The 24,980-nt window shown below is 38.0% G+C and overlaps 1 protein-coding gene across 1 annotated transcript in view; it reads right to left on the minus strand.

Annotated features, from left to right (window-relative positions):
* TNFAIP8 (TNF alpha induced protein 8) overlaps positions 1-24,586 on the minus strand; it is a 59,654-nt gene extending 35,068 nt beyond the window's left edge. Inside the window, exon 1 of the mRNA XM_072416050.1 lies at positions 24,430-24,586. Within this exon, the coding sequence (XP_072272151.1) occupies position 24,430 (1 nt within the window). The 5' untranslated portion in view covers positions 24,431-24,586. The remainder of the gene's footprint in view (positions 1-24,429) is intronic.
* Between the last annotated feature and the right edge of the window lie 394 nt (positions 24,587-24,980).

Genomic DNA, 24,980 nt, shown 5'->3' on the forward strand with positions numbered 1-24,980 from the left:
AAGTAAATTTACATTAATAGACTAAAAATAACAATCAACAATGTGTAAGAAGTGAGACTTCCGCTGAGAATAAATATTAACGCCAGAGGGTCAGGGAGTAGTAAAATGTAGAAAGAGAACCTAACCTTAAATGCACAACAACCTCAGTTACACAAATATTCAGTCCAAGGTGTTATCAAAGACAATCAGAATATTAGTCAAGATACAGGTGAGTTTATCATTATTCATAATGCAACTGGGATTACTTACTTAGGCCTACTAACAAGAGTGTAAATGTTTACCTAGACTTGGTAACAATGATACTACCTGCTACATTGATTGGATCAAACCAAAGATATACTTGTGTACTAACTAAAATAAAGCACAGGATAAGGTAATCAAGTTATATGTATTATATGTGAAATCAAGTGAAAAAGTTTTTCCAAAACCATAGAGTAATAAATAATTTGGATCACTGGTACAGGAGCACAAATATAAATTCTATTATATCTATCCTTGCACCACTTTGGTTTAAATCATTTACCTATCATTTACATCAACCTATATATTGGACACACTTAGGCTGGGTCTACAAGGACTATATACATATATATAAAATTGTCTGTATGTATGTATGTATGTATGTATGTATGTATATATGTATGTATGTATGTTCCACCATCACTCAAAAATGCATGGAGACATTTTAACCAAACTTGCCATACATATGACTCAGACGCATGCGAGTGCACCGCTGATCTTTGTACAGCGCTGTGGTATATGTCAGAGGTATATTTGCGTGTGTGTGTGTGTGTGTGTATATGTATTGCTCAGTGACAGTATGCCTTTTGCTTACATACTTTTTTTTTTTGGACTTTTTTACTGGCCTGTAATAATGCCTTTGGGAAAACGTAAGGCAATTGGCCAAGTGCAATCAAAGACAAAAAAAAAAATGAAACACCGTAGACAAGAAAATCCAGAGGATAGGAATAGAAGACTTGCCACGCTGTGCGAGAGAGCTACTACATCTAGAGCTTCAGAGACAGTACAACAGCGTGAGACCCGACTACAGGATAAGAGAGATAGAGCTACTACATCTAGAGCTTCAGAGACAGTACAACAGCGTGAGACCCGACTACAGGATAAGAGAGATAGAGCTACTACATCTAGAGCTTCAGAGACAGTACAACAGCGCGAGAATCAAGTACACAAATTGAGAGAAAGAATCAGATGATCACGGACTACACAACATTTTAGTTTAGCCATTGGAAGGATTCCACTATGATCCACATAAAGACTACTCGCAGCATGCAAGTGTTACCATCAGAAAAATGGAAATGGTTTCTAGTTTAAAGACGTTTAAATCTGAGTCTCCTGGTATTTGCTGCAAAAAAGGGAAAGACACTCTACCAACTGGAAACAACACCACAAGAACTTTGAAATTACATATCCGCAAATACCTCAGAGTCAAAGCATTTTCTTAATAACATCAGAAAATACAACTCATGTTTCCAAATGACATCATACAGCGCCACATCAGTTGTTCAACAGCCTGGATTTCCATCCACATTCACGGTGCAAGGGAAAATTTACCGCAAAGCGGGATTGTTACTTCCGCTGCCAGATCAACTACCAAAATTGCTACAACTAAATTTTATTGAAAACAAACAAACTAGAGGTACACCTTGATTTCAGGAACAAAATTTCAGATTGTCTTAAAGTTACAAAGGATGTTTCATGAGCACAATGTTCTTATTAAAACATTTAAAACAGCATTGGAAAATATGCCATGATTTAGGATAATTTTATTGTATTTTAATATATTTGTATATTGTACTTATACTTTTAAAACCTGTAAAAAAAACAAAAAAACAAACATTTGATTCCTTTTCCTGTATAAGATTGCAATATATTATATATATATATATATATATATACACACACACACACACACAGCAATAAAATACCAAACAACATTGAATAGCATGTGTGGGTTCAAGCTGTAGGAAAGCCAAGTCTCCTAGGCTGGACTTTTGTTTCTGTATATGAATCACAAAAACTGGTTATTGTGAAAGAAACCTGAAGCTACAATGTGTTTATACATAAACAAGCTAATTATCATTACACACTGACCTTCAGGTTTAAATTCACCAGGAAACCAACACATAATAATTACATTTACTGCTTCTATAGGGTCAACATGTGTTTTATATTTTAGTTCAAATCTAGAGCATTTGGTTCTGGGGGAAGAGGAAACAGTGCTTTGGGCACAAGAGAAATAATAGGAAGTATCTGTTTACTAAAAATTCATAGTAGATATTAACACTTGACACATGTTCCAGGTCCTGACATGCAAGTTATTTAATTAGCTAGAAAGACTCCTTTATAATATAAATGTTTATCCTTGGTGCTGCCTTTTGTGGGTTGATACAATGATCCTATTTTCAGATACCTTTTTATGCATATTCCCATTGACTTTGTAAAACTGCTTTAACAGCAGTCACAAGATCTTTCAAGTCACAATACTGAAATCTGTCCTGAACCTGTCAGACCTATTGTGCACAGCTTCTCATGCTGTAAATTCTGCTATAGTAGGAAGGGTATACCATTGATTTAGAAGCAATTGACATTGTGGATGGAGAAATATCTGCTCATAGCACCCGTTACACTCTACTTATCCGTTTCTAGTGCCCATGGCAAAGACATATCTGAATTGTGACCATTTGCATCACAGGCATTTACACACAAACATATCAATTGTATTGACATATTAAAATCCCCATTGTTTTATAAATGAAAAATAAAGAATTTGAAAAGTAAAGAATTTAGAAATTACATTTCCTTAAACTGCAACACAAGTTTCCACAGAAGTAAAAAGAGTAAAAAGTAAAAAAGTAACGTAAAAAGAAACTCGTGTCAATTTCAGTTCCCGAAATGTGTACACCTTCCAGGTCTTCAATGCTTAAAGAGTCTACCAGGCTTGTTAAATAAGAAAAAAAATATCTTGAAGCTAAACAAGTTTATGACAAGTTCCAGGTATATAAGAAGGTACTGAACCATTTACTGAATAGGAATGCATGTCTGTAACAATTCTCATGTCATGTTACTTAGCAAAGTACTGTGAATTAGACGCAAATTTATTCACATGTGAATGGGAATTTTTAATCACATTGGACAGGCAGATATATAACTTGACAACCATCCTATTACCAAAAACATGATAATTCCACAATATCAATAACAAATGTAAAGCATTACACTAACCACACCCAGGACCCAGGTTTAGAAGCACGAGCCAACATTAACCTATACAAATTTTGTCCCGAAATAAATATAATTTGTCCTAGGCAGAATTAATAAACAAACTGATAAAACAGTGACAAATATAACACATAAATGCAAGAGGGAGGGAAGTAATCTCCAGTGGTAAGATGTTAGCAGCACCAAGGGGAGAGAGCTGCTCAACCAGCAGTATGCAGATCCTCAAAGTTACCAAAAATCGAGGGAGATGTCATGTGTGTGTACAACCCAAAAACTACTTCCTAGTACCAGTGAAAATCTGTTATCACACAAGAAGCTTAGTCTGCTTTGGACTAAAATGAAGAAATTAGCCTATTTACCTTATAAATGTCCGTCCAAAACATATCCAATGGGGCCCCCCACTACACACTGTGGTTGTGCTCTTGTACCAGATGTAAATTTTTTTTTTTTTTTTTTTTTTTAATAGGCCCATAACCAAAATGGTGTTTTATATAATTTCTGCACAGTGTTAGGTGTCAAATTAAAACACATTGGCATTTGTTAACCTTTAAATGCTAATATGAAGATAATAAACTTGATAAATGCCATATTTCATGTCTTTGTATATGATTTGCTTTAATGTATAATAAAGATAAGCAAACACAGATGGTGACCGCATGAACAATGTATTTTTCAATGTAACCTCTAGATGGCAAACTTACCTAGCAATTAATACATGCTAATGTACAATAAACATTTGATGATATAGTGGGCTGCTGGGGTAATATAAAACAATCACAAATTGGATTCAGAACCTGGTTACTGCAATCTGGATTCAGAACCTGGTTACTGCAAGAGACAGAAAGCAACTTTAGAAAGCCAGGGAACAAGAAAATTTATTTCAGTAGCTGTCCACCTCCAACTTGGTCATAAAGGTGTTACAAACTCAGTATAGAAATATATTTGGCCGGATTTATTAAAGTTCTTCAGGACTGAAGAAAATACACCAGCATGGGAGAACCTGGATAATCCAGCAAACCTGTAAGGTATTTGGTCCAGGACTGAAAACATTTGTTGAATAATAGCAAATGAGAACTTGGGTGATCCAGCAGGCCTGGGATGGATTTCATCCCAGGTTTGCTGGATTCCCCACGTTCTTCCATGACAATCTATCTTCTCCAGTCTTGGAGAGCTTTAATAAATCAGACCCTTTCTGTTACAAGAAAAGAAAAGTAGCAGTAATGATAATGTTAAAAATTTGAGAATAGCACAGAAACATCTGGAAATACTTGAAGACTTTCGTTTAAATGCCCCAAGGCGACCCAGCACACAGAGAAAATTCCCACAATCACTGAGCTCTTGTAAGAACACAGCCTCATTCTCTGCATAATGTAATGTGACATTGTGGCAGTCTCTGGTCTTCAGGAACTTGGGAAATGCACTGAAGCCTTGTAAAATTAATAAAAACACATGTTTTAAAATGCCTCTTGTATACCCTGCAGTCAGGTTCTACTTGAAAAGCTAATGAAAACAAATAGTATGCTGGCACTAATAAATCTTTTTCAATATTAATTATATTAATATTTATAAAGGAAGTTCACATGTAGTCAATATCATGCAATTGAATTGCTTGGGATGTCTTTAGAAGAGGAATAATGTAATAGAGCAGCCTTTTTATTCTCTTTGTAATGAAAACCCCCTTGGTTCTAGCTGTCCTGTAATGTCCCCTTTTTGTTGCTTGCATCCCATGATCCAATCTCTTTAGGTTCCTTTTACACTTCAGTCATAAAACACACAGTTGTCTGTTCCAAAATGGACTGGAAATCAGAAAAATTTCAAACTCAATGCAGCTATGGAAATTTGCCATCATTTTATGGAGGCATCAATACAAACAACTGTGGTCCTACTATAGGCTGGTTAAATGACAACTGATTAAAAATCAAATTGGAAACCAGATCTTAGCAGCAAAAACACCTGGTACCAGGAATAATCTGACAAAACCACAAGTAATACTATGTAACTGCAACTGTCTATTACAACATAGATACACATCAATTGTTTCACAAATGTAGTTGAACACACAACATATGAAGCAAAGGCCAGATGTGGTTCTGTGGGATCACATTCATGTATTTTACTACCTCCACCAAAAACTGGTACAGAATAAATCCAATCAAGGTAAAGTTTCCTGTAAAATGACTTACCATCTGGTTATGTGCATTTACTCTGAACTCACATATGAGATGTGCACAGGACAAGCTGCGCATTAAGAAAAGAATTGGAAGTGCCTGGTATATCTGTTCAAGGAGTGCACAAAATACAAGTTGGTTGTATCACAAATTTAGAACTGTTCAGTGTCCTCTGTCTACTTCCTATGTCAGCTAAAGAAGTCTTCCAGCTTTTATCCGTGAAGATCAGAAAATAGGCAAATTGGGTTATTTTATAAGTGGAAATTAGGAGCCAAGTGCATTTCTGATGGACCAAAAAGTATTTTTGTACTTGTCAGGGTGTCAACAAATGTGCATGTATTCCCCAGTTCTTTTGCTCTAAAATACACTTTAGAGTGTCACCAAATTTAAAAAAACAATATCACACTTGTTTTATATCCTAATGATACATTCTTTCCTTCAGTATTTAGATAGTTCCCAACAACACCTTACACACACATTACAGAAAACTGCATATCCTGTGGCTACAATTCATGCTCAGTTCGGAATGTCTTTATTTGTACCCACCCCATTGTACTGTGGAGAACTGAGATTACAAGTGTATACAACCACATCCATGATACTCACAGCAAGGAATCATGGGACACGACGTTTTCCTATAGACAGGAAGCCATCAATGCAGCGGCTCTGCTGTCCTTTAGTGATCAGCCAGTAAAAACCACCAGCAGCTACTACACAGATATGATGATGGCTGCATGAATGAATGCAGCAACATTTTTTTCAAAGAACATTTTATAAATATATATTAGTCATATGTGATTGTGCGCTTGTGGCTCTTCAATAAATATTTGGAATCAGACCAGTCCTTATTGCAGCATGAAAGGCAAGGGAGTGAATAATAATGAGCATTCTTCTCCCTTTCAGTTTACTTGCTGTTTAATAAACAGGCACATTCTTCCTTATCATATGGAACAATCACTGATCAGCTTCATTCTACAAGTCTGTTAGCAGACTATCACTTATTTTTATCTTACTGAAACAAGTAATATACTTGCCTTGCACAATAACACAGTAAACAGTAACAAAGTTTTTTTTTTTATTGCACCATCAAAAGCATATCCAATTAAAGTTACCGTATTTTTCCGAGATACTGACTTAGTATGGCAGCTAAACATTAAAGGGTACACTTTATTTGAAAAGGCTCAATATGTAAGTAAAAGCAGCCTTTTGTCCTCACACAGAAAAGACTATTTAAAAAAATTGCACTTCAGTTTTGTAGGACTGTGGCCCTGAGTTTTTATCTAGGATACTACTTTAAAGGGGTTCATTTATAATGTAGTGGTATGGTTTCATACTTGTGCACTATTAACAGCATAGAACATGTACAGCACATTCATCAAAAGCATTCATCCCCTGACATTCACCACTAAACTGCACATGGAAATGGAAAGTGTTAAATAAAAAAAAAAGTTTTTACTTTCATGGGCGGCCCAAAGAACTTGTATTAAAGCAGCTGCCAAACTGTTAAAGCAAGATTACTGTATATTAAACATTATCACATATCCTAGATTGGAAACACTATGACATTTTGTAAGTCATTGGCAGTAACTACAACTAAAAACATTCTCATAAAAGTGTGTAAGGTTTATATGACCAGGGAACAACAATTACATTTTCTACTTAAACTGTATTAAAAGATCACACCTGATTAACAGAAGATGCACATATTTTGTGAGATTGTATGAGAGTGGGGCAGTAATGAAAATTCTGTGCTTGAGGAAGGAAGCTGTGGTTGCAAGGTTGTTAAAACACTAACAGACTGTGCAACCTAATGTACTCACTAATCAACTGATGGGATGAAACGGCTTAATGCAAATGTGTTTACTTAACTTTTACAAACAATATGTGACAACTTACAAGTAATTCAAATAAATACTAGAATGAGCAGTCTATGGCTTATTCTGTGAAGCAGTGCCAAAGAAAATGTAAAAACTTGGAAAACTAAAACTTTCTGTTGTTCAGTTCAGTAAACTTGTTGATGGGTTCCGTGGAATAGGCAACGCATGAATATCAAATATTCATCTCCGGACATTATGGAGTAAAATGGATATCCATTTCGGTTTAAACATATTCATTTTCCATGTACAATGACTAATAAAGATATTGGTTTAAAACGTTTGGCACTATTTTCTGTTTTTTTGGGGTTTTTTTTTAGATAAAGTACATTTTCTTATAACAACTGAAAATATAGCTAGGCATTACTTTATTTGTAATGCATTGGCTACTTCCAGTGATCCTGGACCACTCAGACAAGGCATTTGTTTGATTCCACCTGCAGTCCCTTTACATTTCTACTGGCCTATTACAATAAATGGCTGCCTTAAAGGGAACAGGGATGCTCACAGGTGAGCAAGCTTCAGCACTATCAGGAAGTACCAAAGCCTCTCCTGGTTGAAACAGCTTGGCATTATGAATATTAAAAGCAATTGTAGGTGCATGCTACTAATTTTTATAACATGATGACCACAATTTGACAGATTACACTATGGCAGATTTTTTTTTGGCAATCTATGATTGATCTTGGAAGAAGAATCAATCGGCCAGAACTAAAAGGGTAAAAACATAACATCACGAGTTTATTAGGGAGGAAGAGTTAAGTCCTTTTACTTTCCCTCAACAGACATAAATAAGCAGTCATATGATCAAAACTTGTACAGTCATAGAAATATCATATCTTACCATGAAAATCTTAAAGAGGTCAAATTGTAGCTAAACATCCTACAGTCATTCAATGAGGCATGAAATCGCTTTATGATAATGGAGTATAATATTATTGTTGTAATCTTTAAAACATTACCATATATTACACAGCACTGAGAAGAGAAGCAGTGACAGAGAAGTCTTGGATCAATGCAAAGGAGGAGGTTATGAAGTTCAGTAGTCATTAGTAGGCCACTGTAAGAGTGGAGATGGTGGTTAGTGGTGTATTCATGTATTAGGACAGGAACGTAAGTGGGCCCTGAACCAGTGTAATGAGGTGGATGAAAAAGCACAGTAGCTTGAACTTAACTTGATGTTTGCAAAAAGGAGCAGTAATGAAGAACATGTACCAGGAGTTTGGTGGTCTCTTGGGATAGAAGGGACATATCTAGAAGATGTTGCACAAGTTTTGGAACTCTGGAGTTTTTTGGCTATATAAACCACTGTAAAGAGAATAGGTACCAAGCTAGTATAGTATTGAGGTAAATGAAAACCATTCAAAATTCCCTGGAAATAGTTTAGTGAATACACACACTGTTTTCACGTAAAGTTGAAAACAGAGGCAAAAGACTTCTGGTGTATGAGCACAGATTATACCAGGGTGTCCAGTTTATTAATTTAAAGAATAATTTGCTTTTTCTAGTGTGCTCCATATTAGGTAGCCCTAGCTCAGAGTGCTGTGGGAGTTCAGAGCAATTTGCTGATCAGGGGGTTTCCAGAAAAAGCAAAATATTCTTTAAATGAACACAGAACTGGACACCCTGGTATAATCTGTGCTCATTGTGTTTGTGCCAGGCTCAGTAATGTTTCATGCATAATAGCCTAATAATATTTAGGTTTTTCTGATGTTGCCTCCACTCCTGGGAGATGTAGTCAGCCTGCATTAACAATCGCCCTTCCTGTTCCTGCTAAAACTTCTAGAATAAGGAGTTTTCAGTATACACAGTTCCGGCTGCAAGATGAGGTGGATCAAAGAAGCTGAAGACAGAACACTTTATGCGCATGTGCTAAATCTGGAAAGGGTAGTAAAGAGAACAAGCAGAGTATTTGAGCAAATAAAGTTAACATATGGCAGTCTAGGGACAGAAAGGAAGGTAATAAGTTCCTTGGTGGGGGGAAGGGGGAGTTTTAGAAAATGATATGCTTATATATTTTTTGATCATGAACAAACTGTGAATCAATGATGTGCATCAGTAAACGCAGAGATCTAGTCTTTATGCCAAGTCTAGTTCCACAGAAGAGATAAACTCTGTGCATAGCTTCAGCTTTTTTATCCATAGATATCAGTGTTCTGCCCAGCCCCTTTTAGCCGGTGAACCACCCAACACTTTTCAGTAAGCACCCAGCTGTTTTTGGGTGGGTACTGAAGACTTGGTTCACAATACAAGGGTTGTTACCAGCCTACAATTTCTTCCTCCCAGCTTGAAAAAATTTCTGGGTTGAACACTAAATATACTGATCATAGGACAAAATCTTTTTACTAAAGTTTACCTGTTTAAAGCATATCTAGACCCCTCATTTGTACTTTACATAGAAGGGTAGACAACCCTTCTATACAAAGCAAAAAAATGTTGTTTTGTTTGTGCAACACCCTTTTTTTAATATACATTATAAAAAAAAAAAAAAAAAAAAAAAAAAAAAAAAAAAAAAAAAGGTCCAGCACAACATGCGCAAAAGGGGCATTTCTTCCACCAAGCGGAAAGAGATGCCGACCTCGCATGCGCGGTGAGATTTGCTCTCTTTTTTCCCCTTCACAGTGTCTACATCCCTTGATCTCGCACCTAGGCAATTCAAGATCGAGTGACGGAGAAAGAAGACTGAAGAAGAAGACCAAAGAGAAGAAAGAATATGGCAGTGCCCGGATCGTGGGAAGGACCAGCCCCATTAAGGGTTCTAAGGGATTTAAAAGGTAAGTCATTTTTCTATTTTTAGTTTAGTTTGGCTTTAGGCAATTTTCATCATGCATTGAGTTTAGATTGGCATGGTTTGTGACAAGCTGTTTGAAGAAAACGCGACAAGCTATTTGAAGAAATAGTTTTCTGCTAATATAGAGAATATTATAGTGCACTTTTCATATACATATAAAAATATACACCAGAAATTTCTTGAGTTCCAGGCATTTATATTACCTTCTGGTTAGGTGATGTCAGTGTTTTGTAGGCAAAAGGAAGCATTCCTCAGCTATATACACACTTGTAATAATTAGTGATCGTTTCCGACAACATCATGAATGAATGAGTGCCAAAGGGGACCCATGGGAGAAAATCCATAAAAAAGCAGCATTCATTGGCTGTTGGTCATTCAGTAATGTGGCAGGAAGGATCAGTGAGTGAAGTTGGAAACAACTGTACAGACACTAGATTTTTGCCCAAGGAGATTACAGGCCCTTGCTTGGGTGAGGAAAATCTAGAGTCTGTACCTAGCTTTAGTCTAGTGATCAGACTGCAACACGGTACAGTATGTTTGCACAAAGCCACAAGCCAAGAGGTTGCAGCAACACACTGCGTTAGACATTTGTAAACTTGGAAATTATAGGACTGTTATATTTGAGCCATCAGGTCTGATTTAATTAAGCTCTCCAAGGCTGGGGAGGATATACTTTCAGCAGGGAACCTGGGTGATGCAGCAAAACTGGAATATATTTCTTAAAAGTAGTTTGCTGTTTGTTAGCAATCCTGGATCAGATCTATTCCAGGTTTGCTGAAAGTGTATTTTCTCTAACCTTGGAGATCTTTATTAAATCAGGCCCATCATTTCAATTCAGGATGTTAAGGCTGACCATGGATCACCCATAAACAAACATGGCTCCATTTTAATAAGGGTAGGGATAGTATTGTGGTCTTTGTCATTAATTTAAAAATACTTGAAAGTTCTACAAATCCCTTTGCATGCAAATGGAAATGTTCCACAACAAATATTACCAGCAGCACTTTTGCAACTTCAACCCTACTGCAACATGTCAGACTGAGAGGTTCAGTGCAGCACAAATTGTTCCCTTTTCAGAGATTACTTTTGTTTAAATGCTCATCTTGTGTATTTCAGTTGCATACCTGCACTTTTTCTTCACTTTATTTCTGAAAGTATTGGAGTTAAAACAAATAAAGGAAAAATACATTCTTAAGGATTTTAATTTGAAAGTGAGACAGTAAATCCAGAGTACAAAGAGACATAAAACTAGGACAAACTAAAATATTTAATATTATTTTTTTTTACAAGCACAAATCCTGCATCTTCTAAGAATGGGAAGCCATAGCTTGCCTCTTTTGGGATTACTATTTAAAATGTTTCTACAGCCAAGCAATTCTATTTATTAATTTATTTTTATAAAGCAGAGAAAATTGCCCCTTGCCCAGTGACACAATAGGAAGTGGGAGCAAATCTTTTTTTGGAGAGTAGTTACTAGAACTGTAATCCCTGATGTAGGATTACCCCGCATCTACTGTTCGGGTCACAAATATAAATTATTATTTGCCATCACCGGATCACCAGAATAAACTAAAGAGGAGGAAATGCAACTAATGTTTTTCTAATTGTTGACGTTTTAAGGCATTTTATATCACTTATGAATAAGAGATCCGAACACATATAAACAAAAAAAACGTTTATTCTGACCTTGATTATTCCCGGTCTAGGTGCACTCCATTTTAAACCGATGAGACAAGTGAGCAAGGGCACAGGAAGGAAGGTACTTTTGTTAAAAAGCCATAAGCAGTAAATTATAATTGCGGAGGTCTAGCACACTGCCGGTGTCCTTAGGATGCTTTTTTTTTTTTTTCTGCATCCAGCAATCTATAAGATTTGATTTACTAGGAGTTTTAAAAAGAAATCTGCAGCTTTGTTAAACACAGCAATGCTTTCTCCATTCATTGGCTAATCTGAACTAATAACCACACGTTTTCATTAAAAAAAATCACTAAAGTAATAAAAAAACAAAGTACAGATTATTCATAATGTATACCTAAAATAAGAAAACTATGGCACAAGAGCAAACAAAAACAAAAAAGCTAAAACTCACAATTCATGAAGTATTATTGGTATCAGAATATGCAGTATATACCTTATTTTTTCTAAAGTATTTGCTTATGTTTTAGGTACGCCAGTAAATCATTACCTCCATTGTAGAGGTCTTTGTGTAATACCTCTATTATTAATGAAAATGTGACATGTTTTTTCTTAAGGCAGCACGTTCATTTGAATGGCCTGCCAACACAGCACAATGGATAGAAAATTCTCATTCTATCACGTCAGCACACAACACAAAGTAGTACATTACCAAAAGCAGATGGTTTCCTTTAGTGCATTAGGGTGCCATTGAAAATTAATGATTTCAGTCATGCAGCTTAGCTATGATGGATAGCTAAGCTGCAGTGTGAATGTGCCCTTAAAAACTGTATTATAAACAATATCCATGTTGTATTTCCATTAAATATTGTCACTTTCCTTCTTTTCTGTGCTATTAATCTCCCCCAGCCTCTCTCATCAACATCCTGCCTACATGTGCTTCAGTGGCGGCTATATGAATCTCAGGATCTCCACAGGCAGGTAGCATGGTCACGGAGTCTAAGTGACACCAGCTCTTCACAAGGGCACCCAACATGGGGTGACGGGCCAATAGCTGCTGAATATCACCAGGTCGCGATTCTTGGGGGTCACCCTACCTGAGGTAGGAAGGCTGGAATGGCCTCAGTGTGGAGACAGGCAGGGGAATGCAGTCTTGGGCCAAGCGAGGGTCAGGGCTGGTAGCAGACAAATGTTATCAGGGCAGGCACAAGTCAGGGCAGGTTGTAGGCAAACATGGTCAGAATCCAAGCACAGGTCAGGGCAGTCGGCAGGCAAATATGGTCAGGGTCCAGGAACAGGTCAGGTCAAAATTCACAATAAAAATAATGCAGGGTATGGAGGTAGCTGGCACAAAGTCACAGCATCAGCCATCATTACTGCTGAGGCTAAAATAGCCTCTGTTCCTCCTCCCTGTGTCAGTGTGAGGAAGACTGCTCACAGACATGCGAGACCAGGAACTTCTGCAGGCTCTGTCAGCAAGAGACAAAAAGTGCTGCGCTTGTCAGCTCAACAGGGCAAACAGGTGCGGGATGTCCCAGGATGGTTTAGCAAGGACCCCTGTGGGAACAGATAGATATTGTACAAGGTGCCTTATGATTGCAAAAGCAAACCAGACCTGCCGCACTTAAGTGTTAGATGACCACTTGTAGAAATCTAAAATGTGGTGTAAGGGGAGATTTGCATCATGGTTATGCGGCCGGGAAATCTGCAGCAACTGAATGACCCCATCATGTCAATAGAATTTAAAATGCCCAAAGAATGTTTGAAGCATCTTGTCAAAACTATGCCACTGAGAATTAAGGCACTTTGCAAGACAAAATGGTTCCAACCTGGTACAATTACCTAATAAATTGTCCAGTGAGTGTATGAAGGGCATACTTCCAGGACCCCAGTTTTAAAATTTTGGATTGTCTTATTTTAGATGCACTCAGTGGATTGATCATGCTGTGGTTTTTTACAATGCTGAAGAATGTCAATAGTTGGAAACTTTACTTGGCTTTGTATAAAATGTACTCACCTAGCCCTACTTTAATCCCAAAAGGAATAAATATAATAATATATAATATATAAATATAAGAATAGTATAAAGAAATATTCTGAGGAAGGCTGGAGATGAAACCATTGCCAACAGTTTTAACGAGCCCTGACCTAACCCTCTGCAATACACTTAAAACCAAGTCATCAGTTTTGGATGAATCTGGAAAGATTACCTTTTAAAGATACATAAACCATCTCTATAAAATCCTCTATAAAGTTTTATCCTAGCAGTCAGCAAATATTCAAGATGATTTTACCATAGCAATCAATCAAGCAGTGTTCATGCCTCAGGAAAGTTGTATAACTGCTTTCTGATTGCCTGCTAAAGGTTACTAAACTAATTTTTGTACTTTGGGTATGTAGAAAAATATTAAAATAAATATTAAAGTGTAAAAATTATTAGTTTGAATTCATTACATTGTATATGTAAATTCTAAACACTTGTCTAGAAAGGGCCTCCAAATGTAAACGTGTAGTATGTTTTCATGATGTAAGCAAGAAGCAATGAATGATTTGGAATACAACCTCCAGTAGAAATATTTCACTACCACTATGGGTGACACTGAAAGTAAACTTGAAATGATAAATTGGCCTTTCCACACACAGTCTAGTAAGTACAGCTGTAGCATGTCCAAAACACTAGAACGATTCAGCACGAAGGAAACCTCGCTGGAGAGCTCTCAGCAAGCAGGCCCACAGCCCTACTCCACACACTGACTTCTTTTAATAAAACTACATTAGGTAGGAGCTTGGTGTACACAGCAGACACATTCACATTCCAAAACACCAAAATGAATGGCGAACTTGTCTTAAACCCCTTTGTTTCCCCTATTACATTCAGGTTGAAGGACAACTACGCTACAAAATAGGTTTTCAAATGTGGAGCCTTTCCTGACTGACCAGACAAGCATTGCTAATATATAAGGTGTGAATAAGTATACCCCCCCCCCGGCTGCAACTTTATAAATAACAGGGTAAGTTATGTTTGTTATCATTTATACATCTTGTCTGATGATGTCTGTACCTTTTATTAAAAGATTTTAAAGCGCAACTATTACCACATTTTTTACTATATATATAAGGAAGATAACCCTTGGAATGCGTAGGGAAAATGGCACTTGTTTTTTACAAATACAGCAGCATACATCAGCTAATCTCACACCTGCACAGAGTGAGATCAGGTAAAGTAAGCAGAAAAAGCTAGTAGAATTTTCTACTTTCTGCTCAAGGTAGTCCTGTAAGCTTATGAGGATGGCAACCATCATCTCACAGAGAAAGAGATACTGAAGTACAGCATTTAGGGAGAAAATAAAATACTAGTTGGATGAGCACTAAAAGTTTAAGGAACATGGAGGTCTATTAGAGCCATACCAGTTGCCTTCTTTTATCCCCCACCATAATTCCTAAGGCGAATACAGCCATTTATCTCAATTTCTGATGGATTCAGACTTTAGCATACATATCTATGAATACGTTAGTTCATTGTGTCAGTAAAAAGTTCACACAAACCTAAGTGACCATTACATTTACTGGTTCATTAAATAAACCTCCACTAGTTAGCAGAGTGTAATGTGCAATTCAAAGCACATTCCCGTTATTTCGCTGACAACACATAGCTAAAGAACAAAAGTCAGCTATGTAATTCAAACAAGAAGTCTCTTTGGCTTAGTTCATTTTTGTGTCACATGGAAAATAGCTGTACTTTAGTCTAAAATTAACTGCACACATGCAGGAGAATGCAGTGAGATAACAACCAATCATAGGTAATAGATTCAGGCAGTGAGATCAATAGAATATGTTAGCTTAATGGCTTTGATGTATGTCATGCAGTCAAAAGAAAAAGAAAGTAAACTTAATTGCAATTCTAATGTTTTGCATATCAGGGTCATCTAGGCCCTTATCAGGTTCTACAAATTTGTCATCAAAAGTAAAAAACACAAAAGATTCTACAAGGTCATTATTTTTTTTTCTTTTCAAAATGAAGAAGCAATATTTGAAATAATAGGTACACCCCATGATTCATTAGCTTGTACAACCACCTTTTGCAAGCACTAACATGAAGTAATTATTTTTTTATGACTTTATCAGTCTCTTACATTTAAATTTTGGCCTAGTCTTTTATATAATAGTACTTCCATAAATTTGCTGGTGAGCTATTGTTTATGTACAGCTCTTTTAAGGTCCCGCTACAGCATTTCAATGGGTTAATGTCTGGACTTTGACTGGGCATACATACATTGTTGTCTTAATGACTTCAGGGTGGCCAGGTCCTGTGGCTGGAGAACACACCCGAATTATCAGGATCATGGACAGCCTCCAAGACCACAATCGATGACGGAGCAGGAATACCTAATGCAGAAAGGACATCACCTGTCCCTTGGTGTAATAGGGACCTGCCTGATCAGTGCCAGCTGTCAAAATTTACTGAGGGATACCCGGCAATCCCAGCTTCCCCTCCAGGTGCCAGGACTGAGTGAACTCTCAGCCTGGCCAGTCAAGATGGCCAAAGATCAAAATGCAGAAGAGAAGAAGGAAAACAATATCTGTACCCACAAAGGAACAGGGACAGGTGATCATCCCCAGAGTTCAGTAGGTAAGTAGGGCATATCTGTAATACCACAAAAGCTTGGGCAGCACAAATACTCATTTGTAGACCCCACCAATATTGCTGTTGGTGCCTGCAAAGTTATGAAGAAGCCACAGTGGTGGTCGGGAATATTTGGTAAATGTCCACCAACCAGCTAACAGATGTTTGTCAGGTCATTGTGGTTGAGGCTCACTCCGCTGCACTGGACAAGCCAGTGAGCCACTCAGCATTAATCATTGGATAGAAAGTGTAAACATGACCTCATGCATCAAGCTTTTTCAGCCTTATTAGAAATGGAAAAAGCTATAGCTGGTAATACAATTGTCAGAGTTACAAGGAAACTATATCAACAAATGGGCTGTGTGAGAGCATTTTCATTACAGATCTCTAAATAGCATTTGGTAGTGCAAGTATCTATACAGGCACATATGTACCAAAGAATCTGTCTCGGCCAGTCAGACTACCAGGTAAACAATAGATAACTACATTTTATTGCTGCAAGTAAACGTTCAGTTAATTGACAGTTTTTCATGTGGCCATTTTAGTGAAAGGTCCACTGTATTAAAACTGAATTAAAAAAAAAAATGAGTAAAACACAATGTAGGATTAATATGAAGTATAGAAGGTCTGTTCAATATTACAACTGGGACTGAAAAGGGAATTCCCCACAATCACAGTTAGGTTCACTTTGTCACCATTAACTTTCCCATGATAGATTTCATGTATTCAGATAGTAAGAGGAAACAATACAATACACTGTGCAAGAAGGAGATGAAGAGGCCTTTCATCGTGCCAGAAGTAGAATTTATTGCAAGCTGGGAAACAGTTGCTTTGTACAAATGACCATGCTGATTAAATAAAAGGCTAGCAAGGCTCTCTCAAAACTAACTGTTGGCATTTTTCTTTACATAACCTAATTTTCCAAGCTTTACAATGCAGTAGTGTCTGCAAGGAATTGGAATTAGAACAGTGTATAGAAACCGCACACCAGGATAAGGACAGCAAGAATATCCTAGGTGTGATAAAAGGCAATAACGAATTACACAGACATATACTATAACTAGGAGAAAATAGACTGCCAGTTTTGCCTTGGAGAGAAATTTAGAAATGTAAAAGACTTAATGAGCTTCTGTGTATTTTAGGACCTGACACCGATTTTTCATCCATTTCCTGCAAGCACATGGCCTGAATATACAGGTCAAGTCTTTTTATGAATTGTTTATGCATATATGGCCTTTTTTCTGCCAATTATTGTTTGCAAATTCTTAACATTAAAAATTTACTTTGGCTACAAGAAAACCCAGAGTTAAAAAATAGTAGAGATATCAAACCAAAATAGCGATTTAGATTATTTTAAAGTAAGGGAGAAACAAACATTCAGTGGTGCATATAAGTAAAATGGAATGGTTTATGCATGGGTATGCTTACTGTATATAAATATCTACAAACCCTTTATATACACATTTTTTTAAATACTGCAGCACATAGATGTGAACTAGCCACTTGAATGAATTGGGATTACTTTCTACAACAGCCTTTACACTTCAGCACTTCTGGGTGCTCATATCTCCCTCCCGCATGTTGCTACCCCTGGCAGCAATGTTACTAGCACAACAGCCTGAGGGTTGAACAGGTAATAGGCTGCCATGCAACCCTATAATACCCATAATTGTGTCAGGATTACAATGCAGCCTGTAATTCTGATGCAAAACAGCAGTTTATTTTAACATTGTGTCCAATACTTGCTCTTTTCGGTTTTCTCTTTTCAGATATAAGACAAACATTCAAGCAGTTCAACATTGGTTTCTAGATTATTGAATGTACACAAGATTAACCAGCTATCAAACCTCTAAACAGTATAGACAAGTTGTACATTGGGCTTAAGTATTAAAAAAAGACGAGTTGATAGGAGGATAGAGCAAAGAGATGAGCTCATCTGATGCTTCCCCTTTAGGCTGGAGAAAGGACAAAGACATTTCAATGTCAGCTGCAGAAGAGAAAAATAAGGTATCTTGCCCTGCCAGGACTGATGTATGGCAGAGATATTTAGATCCTAGTAATGAATGGAGAGAGATGCAGGCCATTTGACACGTAAAACAGCTTTCATATGCGGTCAAAGCCTAGCCCTATATATATATTTAAATTCTCACTCCCTGTCTCTGCAATGGAAATGTAAAAAATATGACTGGAAAAGTAATCAATTGACAGCAATTAAAACATTCTTCCATACTGTATTAAAATTGTAATTTTCAGTGCCCATCATCTCCATTTCCCATCAGACAGTAAATGAATAAAAAAAAGTTTCTGCAATGCGAACAGATTATGGTTAACAGAAGGGGCTGACAAGGTGCTTTACAAAACTTACTAAATACAAGAAGCTATGGTAATACCCACATGTAATGCATGACTGAAAGAACATGAATCCAATGAATGAAAGGAACAATAAAGCTAGGGAGAAAGTGGTAGATGACAGTGGATATCTATTGGCCATGAAAGCTGCAGCACACAATCACTAGCACATAGTGTGCAGAGAAATCAAAGTAATTTCAGCACAGGAGTTGTCCTGTACAACTGCATAAGGCTGAAGATAAGGCTGGAGCTTTAAAATATCACAATATGAAAACAAGTGCCTACTTACTAGTTATTTGCGCATTTTTCTAATACAACTTAAAAACAAACAAATAAAAAAAAAAGTTGATTTCCCATTCTGCATTGTACAGAGAGCTAAAGAATAGTCTAATTTTAAACAAGCTTTACATCAAATAAAGAAAAAAAAAAAAGATAAGAAACAGGAAAGTGCACTAATCACACAGCACACATTGTTGTAACTGGGCAGTCAACACAACTAGTAATTACTTCCATGTGTAATGACGGCATGTTAACACAAACAAAAACATTGCTACACATAGGTGAAAGAGTGACATTTATAAACACACACTACCGTCTTACACAACTGTTCAAACTAACTGAAAATGTTGGGCCACTTCCTGCCTTCCTCAACACTTCTTAGGCAAATAAGGTAACAGAAAAGAAAAAACCTTTAGAACAAGTTACTGACAAATACTGACATGTGTACAAGTTCCCACAAATTGTAACAGTACCCATGGCATGCTCAACATGAACATCACTGTACAGGGAACATGTCTGAGATGTTAGTCATTATGAACTCTGTAAAATGATAACTGGATGGTCTGATGTTTGCTTGCTTTAATGCATGATGTCATATACCACACAGGTTCAGAAAGAAACTTGATAATGAAGCACAAGAAGTTTGAACAGTTTATTGGCAGACTAATCTTTTAAAGCAAATGCTGTTCCTTGGCCAACTATCAGAAGTCTACACATTTTTAGAAATCCAAAACCATTTGGAAAATACTGTGGTTTTATATATATAGTGTAGCATTGTTGGATATGCAAGTGCTCAACTCATTTTTTTTTAGCCGGGTGGGAAGAAATCGGGTGGTAGCCCCGGTAATGTGACCCATCTTTTTAGTAACCAAAAACAGCCCGGTGGTTACCGAAAAGTGCCGGGTGGTACGCCCGGCTAAAAGTAGCTGGGAAGAACACTGGTGGGTATTTGGCAAAATCCTTCTCTATTTTATCTGGAAGAGGAATAAAAGGACCAGGATAAAGCTGGTAATAATTGTGGCACTTTATTTGGAAATAAGGCCTGGTAAGTCTTGGAAGGAATGGGTAAGCCAGTATTTCTCTTTGAGACCAAGATTTAGAGATGGCTTTGCAGCCCCTGTAAAAAACCCACTACATTTGGCCTTGCATACCTCAAAACAGTACTATATACTTATATATGTATATAAATGCTTATTATGTAGCTTTGTTTGCTTGTAGCTCAATCAAAATCCTCACATGACAGTACCCAGCTAAAACAACCCGCCAACACCACTAAATCTCAAACCTGCTGCAGCATTATCCATATCCATCCATATCTACCCAATATTCATAATACAAAAGAAACAAAAATTGCACAAAATACTATCCGGAGCTCTTTGTTTTGGCTGTGGTGGGTGTGTGGATTTGGGAACCCAGGTGACGTTTTATTTAGATATAATGGACCTAAATCCCCAATGAAACAAAACAGTCCTCAGTGATTCGTAACTGGTAAAAAAAGTATAGGAAAATAATGTAAATGTTAATAAAAAATAAGCAGCATTAAACAACCAGAAGGTTGGAATCATAGAATCGGAGCAACTCTCAAAACATTTCCACTAGAGTTACAACTCATACTAAAGTTTTCAGGTTAGGTGCCCCATACATCTGGCACTCATCTAAGCAAGAAGTGAAAGAAATTAGAACAAGGCTTTGCAGTCTTCAAGAAACTGGTGTGCACATACAAAAGGTCACAAGCCATTTCTCTGCTAAGCAGCCCAAACAGCGGAATTTTTTTATCAAATGTTTCACTATGAATGGGTAATGATTTTTTAATTGTTTCTAGCAACACCTGAATATTGATGGCGTGTATTTCAGCAATGTATGTTAAACATATGATGGTTATAACAAGCTAACCTAAAGATCTCAATCAGTACACTTTTTTCTTTTTTACACCTCTTCCTTTCTCAGCAGCTTGACTATAGCAGTGGTAGTCAACATAAACGATAAAGGAAGCCTCAAGAGCGGCCTTTGATATTACCAGAGGGCTGAACATAATGGTAAGTGAAGTCAACAGGAAATATGGCACAGAAAAAAACAAAATGATCAGTAAAAAAAACACACCAAACCATTAACCTGCCAGCTGCAGTTCTAAAGAAATATTTTTTTCTACCAGCTTATGTAGTCACAGAAAACACAGACTACAGGGGTCCACAAAGTATGGCTGCAGGGTAAAGGGCCACAGGTTGGGCACCCCAGGTATACACTATAAATCCTAAAATGATGTCAAGAGGTGAGAGAAAAATCTACAAATGGTGACATCTGTCTAAGCTTTCCTTCACCTCTGGAAGATTTCCTCTTACTGTGTTGTGTCTACATTTCAAGGGAAATTTCCCAGCAGGCCAGTAATAGCAAAAATAATCTCATCGGGGTTTTACCCTCCATTCAAAACTAAACAAAAGGTTTAGGCTGTACATGTTTTCCACTAGAAATATCTAAGATTTAATAAAACAGTACAAATATTTGGAGTTTACTGCTTTAGATCTGAAAACAGTAACTAAAACTCTTGATTTGTTAACATGGATTACGATTCTTTTTCTGGTAGTTGTTGCAAATTGTTGTTGACAACAACTGCCCGGCCATGCTTCTGGCCCAACGTAAGTGGCCTTCTTTTGGCCTCACCAGCAAAACAGAGAACATAGAAGAGATTGCAACTAAAATCATCTAAAGCAGGGTTGCCCACACTTTTTTGGCTCGTGAGGTACTTTTAAAATGACCACGTCAAAATGATCTACCAACAATAAAAACTTGGACTTAATAACTCCTGTGCGCGGTAGAGTTTATTTTGAAAGGCAGGGCTCCGCAATCTATCTACCGGTAGATCGCAATCCATCTGTTGGGCACCCCTGATCTAAAGTGTGGGAAAATGGAAAATGAGGAAGCTGCTTTGGGAGGTAAAGCCAAGTAAAAAGAGCGTCCACTTGATTTGTATCTCATACTCTGGTGGTGACATCTCTGTATTAGTTATGTGACCTTGGAGTATGGGGTGCTGGGTGTCTCCATATACAGTAGGTTTGGATGTTTCCACTCCTCTGTAATAAAATGTCATTGTAATGGCAGCAATAGCTGTGCACATTGAAACTCAAGCTGAGATCCCATAAGATGTTCATTTTTGTTAGGTGCTCAAAACATTGATGGATTAAGCATACAACCCTCTGACATACAAATCCATAGTTTACTATAGTTTAAACCTGAGATGTGAATGTTAATATACACCTTGTGAATGTGGAAGATATTTCTGTTCCTGATCTCTGGAGGATTCAGACATTAGAACAAGGTGTTATGTCTTTCCTGACAAATTCCTTGAGACGCACCTATACACAGACACCGCCAGGTATATTATACTTCACAAGCCTGCACCAACTAAGACAATAAATACAATGACTTATTTCACTGTCCTACATTACATCAGTGGAGTAACCCTTTAAATGCAATGAGACAAAAATTCCCCCAAGAAAGGTCTTTGATGGAAGCTGTCCAGTCACATGGGTTGATTCTGGAGTACTTTTGTTGAATTTTGTTTCTATGCTCCAACGTTCTGAAATATTATAAGTCATTTACTGCTCTCCTAGCGATCTATTTATATTGCAGTGAATCTGACATTCACTAACACATTCGCTGGTGGAAAATCAATTACTACCATTTAAACACAAGAACATGGAAGATTCTCCAGCAAGGAATGTTTCAATGAATGTCAGATTCACTGTTTTATAAACTGACCCCATAGAGAAACGCTTGTATGTGTATCAGGCTGTTCTGTACCCCCGATGCTACGAGTTGTTCCATTACCCAATATCTGCAGCCCGGCTCCAATCACAAGCATTTACTGTAACCCCCCCACCTAGCTTACAGGCCAGGGATTATAACATACGGGCTCATACCACAACATGAAATAACTTGCAGGTCACTGGAGCAACTGTTTCACCTACACTCGCAGGCAATCAGAGACATTCAGAAGATCTGGCCCGTCTGCTGGGTTTCCTGGAGACGGACATAAAAGTCCCTGATGGTAAATACCAGCCTTATATCAGTATGGGATTGTGTCTGAGGACACCACCAAAGCAGCAATTAGTAAACACACAGCAGGGACATTGTACTGAGGGACGCACAACAAAGGAGACAACCTTTCTACAACAAACAGAAGTCACAAATTTATATCGCTTCACCTCTAGAGATACCGGGGTCAATGATCTCCAGACACAGCCCAAAACTGAACACCCCGCACTGACCCAGCTCACCTAGCCGCCAGCTTGGGTTCAGTCACATTTTGCTTTGCTACCAGATGGTGAAGTAACCGGAGAGTTCTAGGTAGGTTAGGCGTCAGGCAGGGGGTTCAGGTTAACCCAGTGCTCCTCTACATTTTTAACATTGAGGAAATAACTTTCAGGTCTTCAGGGAACCCCTGCTATAATCACTATATCCACTGATGACAGTATAATTGTGTGGAGGTCATTAGGAAGAATGTATCTTACATTGCTGGCCAGTGGGAAGAATGTCACCCTTATAGCTAAAAAGATCTTCAGTGTCATTTAAACTGATCTGAGAGGCTCAGATTGCTCATTGATCAGGGAACCCTCAAAAACCTCTGGAGGAACCCTGGCTGAGAAACACTTTTAGGAAAGTAGTAGGCACTGTGCAGGGGGTTCAGGTTCTGCCCCAGGAAGGGAGGTATTGGGGGTAAGATTAGGCAGCACTGGAGGTAGTGATATCTGATGAATACCGGCACGCCATGTGTTTTCTAGGCAGCATGCATGCCAGGTGTAAAGCATGGCAAGGGTTAACACACCCCTTCCTGCCAGTGGCTGCCATATAAACACACAGACAGATATACATTGTTTTTTGTGAAACCTTTTCCCTCCATCACACTGCACCATAAAACGCCCGGTACACTGCTATTGTTTACATCTAATAAGACATATACAAACCCAAAAAAGTCCTTGTCACCTCCTGTGTATTGACCTGCAATCACAAACCAGCTTTGTACGCTATGAACTACACAACCCCCACCACCCAGAGGGGTCTGTAGTCCTAATAATGAGCACATTCCTAGGAGTGACAACGCTGCGCCCCCATTCATACAAATTGGTGAGGGTTGTCACCCTAGTGTAAATAGAGTGTTATAGCCAGAGCTGGGTAACACTGACCACAGAGCACAGGACTGGTAAAAAGCATTATTATTTATCTGTTTATTATGTATATATCTGTTAGGTTTATATTCATATATCTGTGGTGAGACCATACACACAGCTGACTGCAATCCCATCAGTGCGACCAATCCCCAGCGGTTTCCATGGAAACCATCACCAATCACAAGTTACAGCGGTAGGTTGCCTCAGTCCGTGCTATGGAGAGTGCACGGTAAAGGGTTAGGTGATGCCGAAAAAACAAAAGTAACTCAGTCAGCTCTCCTTCACGGGGCTCCCCGGTACTTACTTGGTGACCAGGCTCCAGAGAGGGGACACAGCGGGGCTGACAGGTCCGCGGCACGGTATGGGGTCCGGAGAAGTCAGCGCGCAGAGCGGAGAGGTGTACGGACACGCAGAACTTGGTGCTCAGGGGGAGGAGCCGAGTGTATAGGGGCGTGGCTTGGAGCCCCATCCATCCTGCATGTAGGCTCATGTGTGGGTATAGCAGCGTGTACAAAGTCATATCCCCGGGCTGTATCACCGTACACATGGCTGCTAGACACAGGAACATGCTTGTATGGCTGGCCCTGTGTCTGTGATACTACATACATGCAGGGGCTCTATATATAAAGCAGGGAATCTGATATTCCCTCAAACATTCCCTGCGGGAGAATCAATTACTGCCAGTGAAACAAATGAGACTTGGAAGATTCCCTATTTTATAAATACCCCCCTAGGAGTTCAAAGTGTTATTCCTGCAATTAGAATTGCACATCAGCAAACCCCCATGGAAAATGTGCATTTGACTGGAACGCCTGGTGATACAGGTTTTTAAAGAGGAACTTAACTCGAAATATA

This window comes from Pyxicephalus adspersus, chromosome 6, assembly GCF_032062135.1.
Source record: "Pyxicephalus adspersus chromosome 6, UCB_Pads_2.0, whole genome shotgun sequence".
NCBI lineage: Eukaryota > Metazoa > Chordata > Amphibia > Anura > Pyxicephalidae > Pyxicephalus > Pyxicephalus adspersus.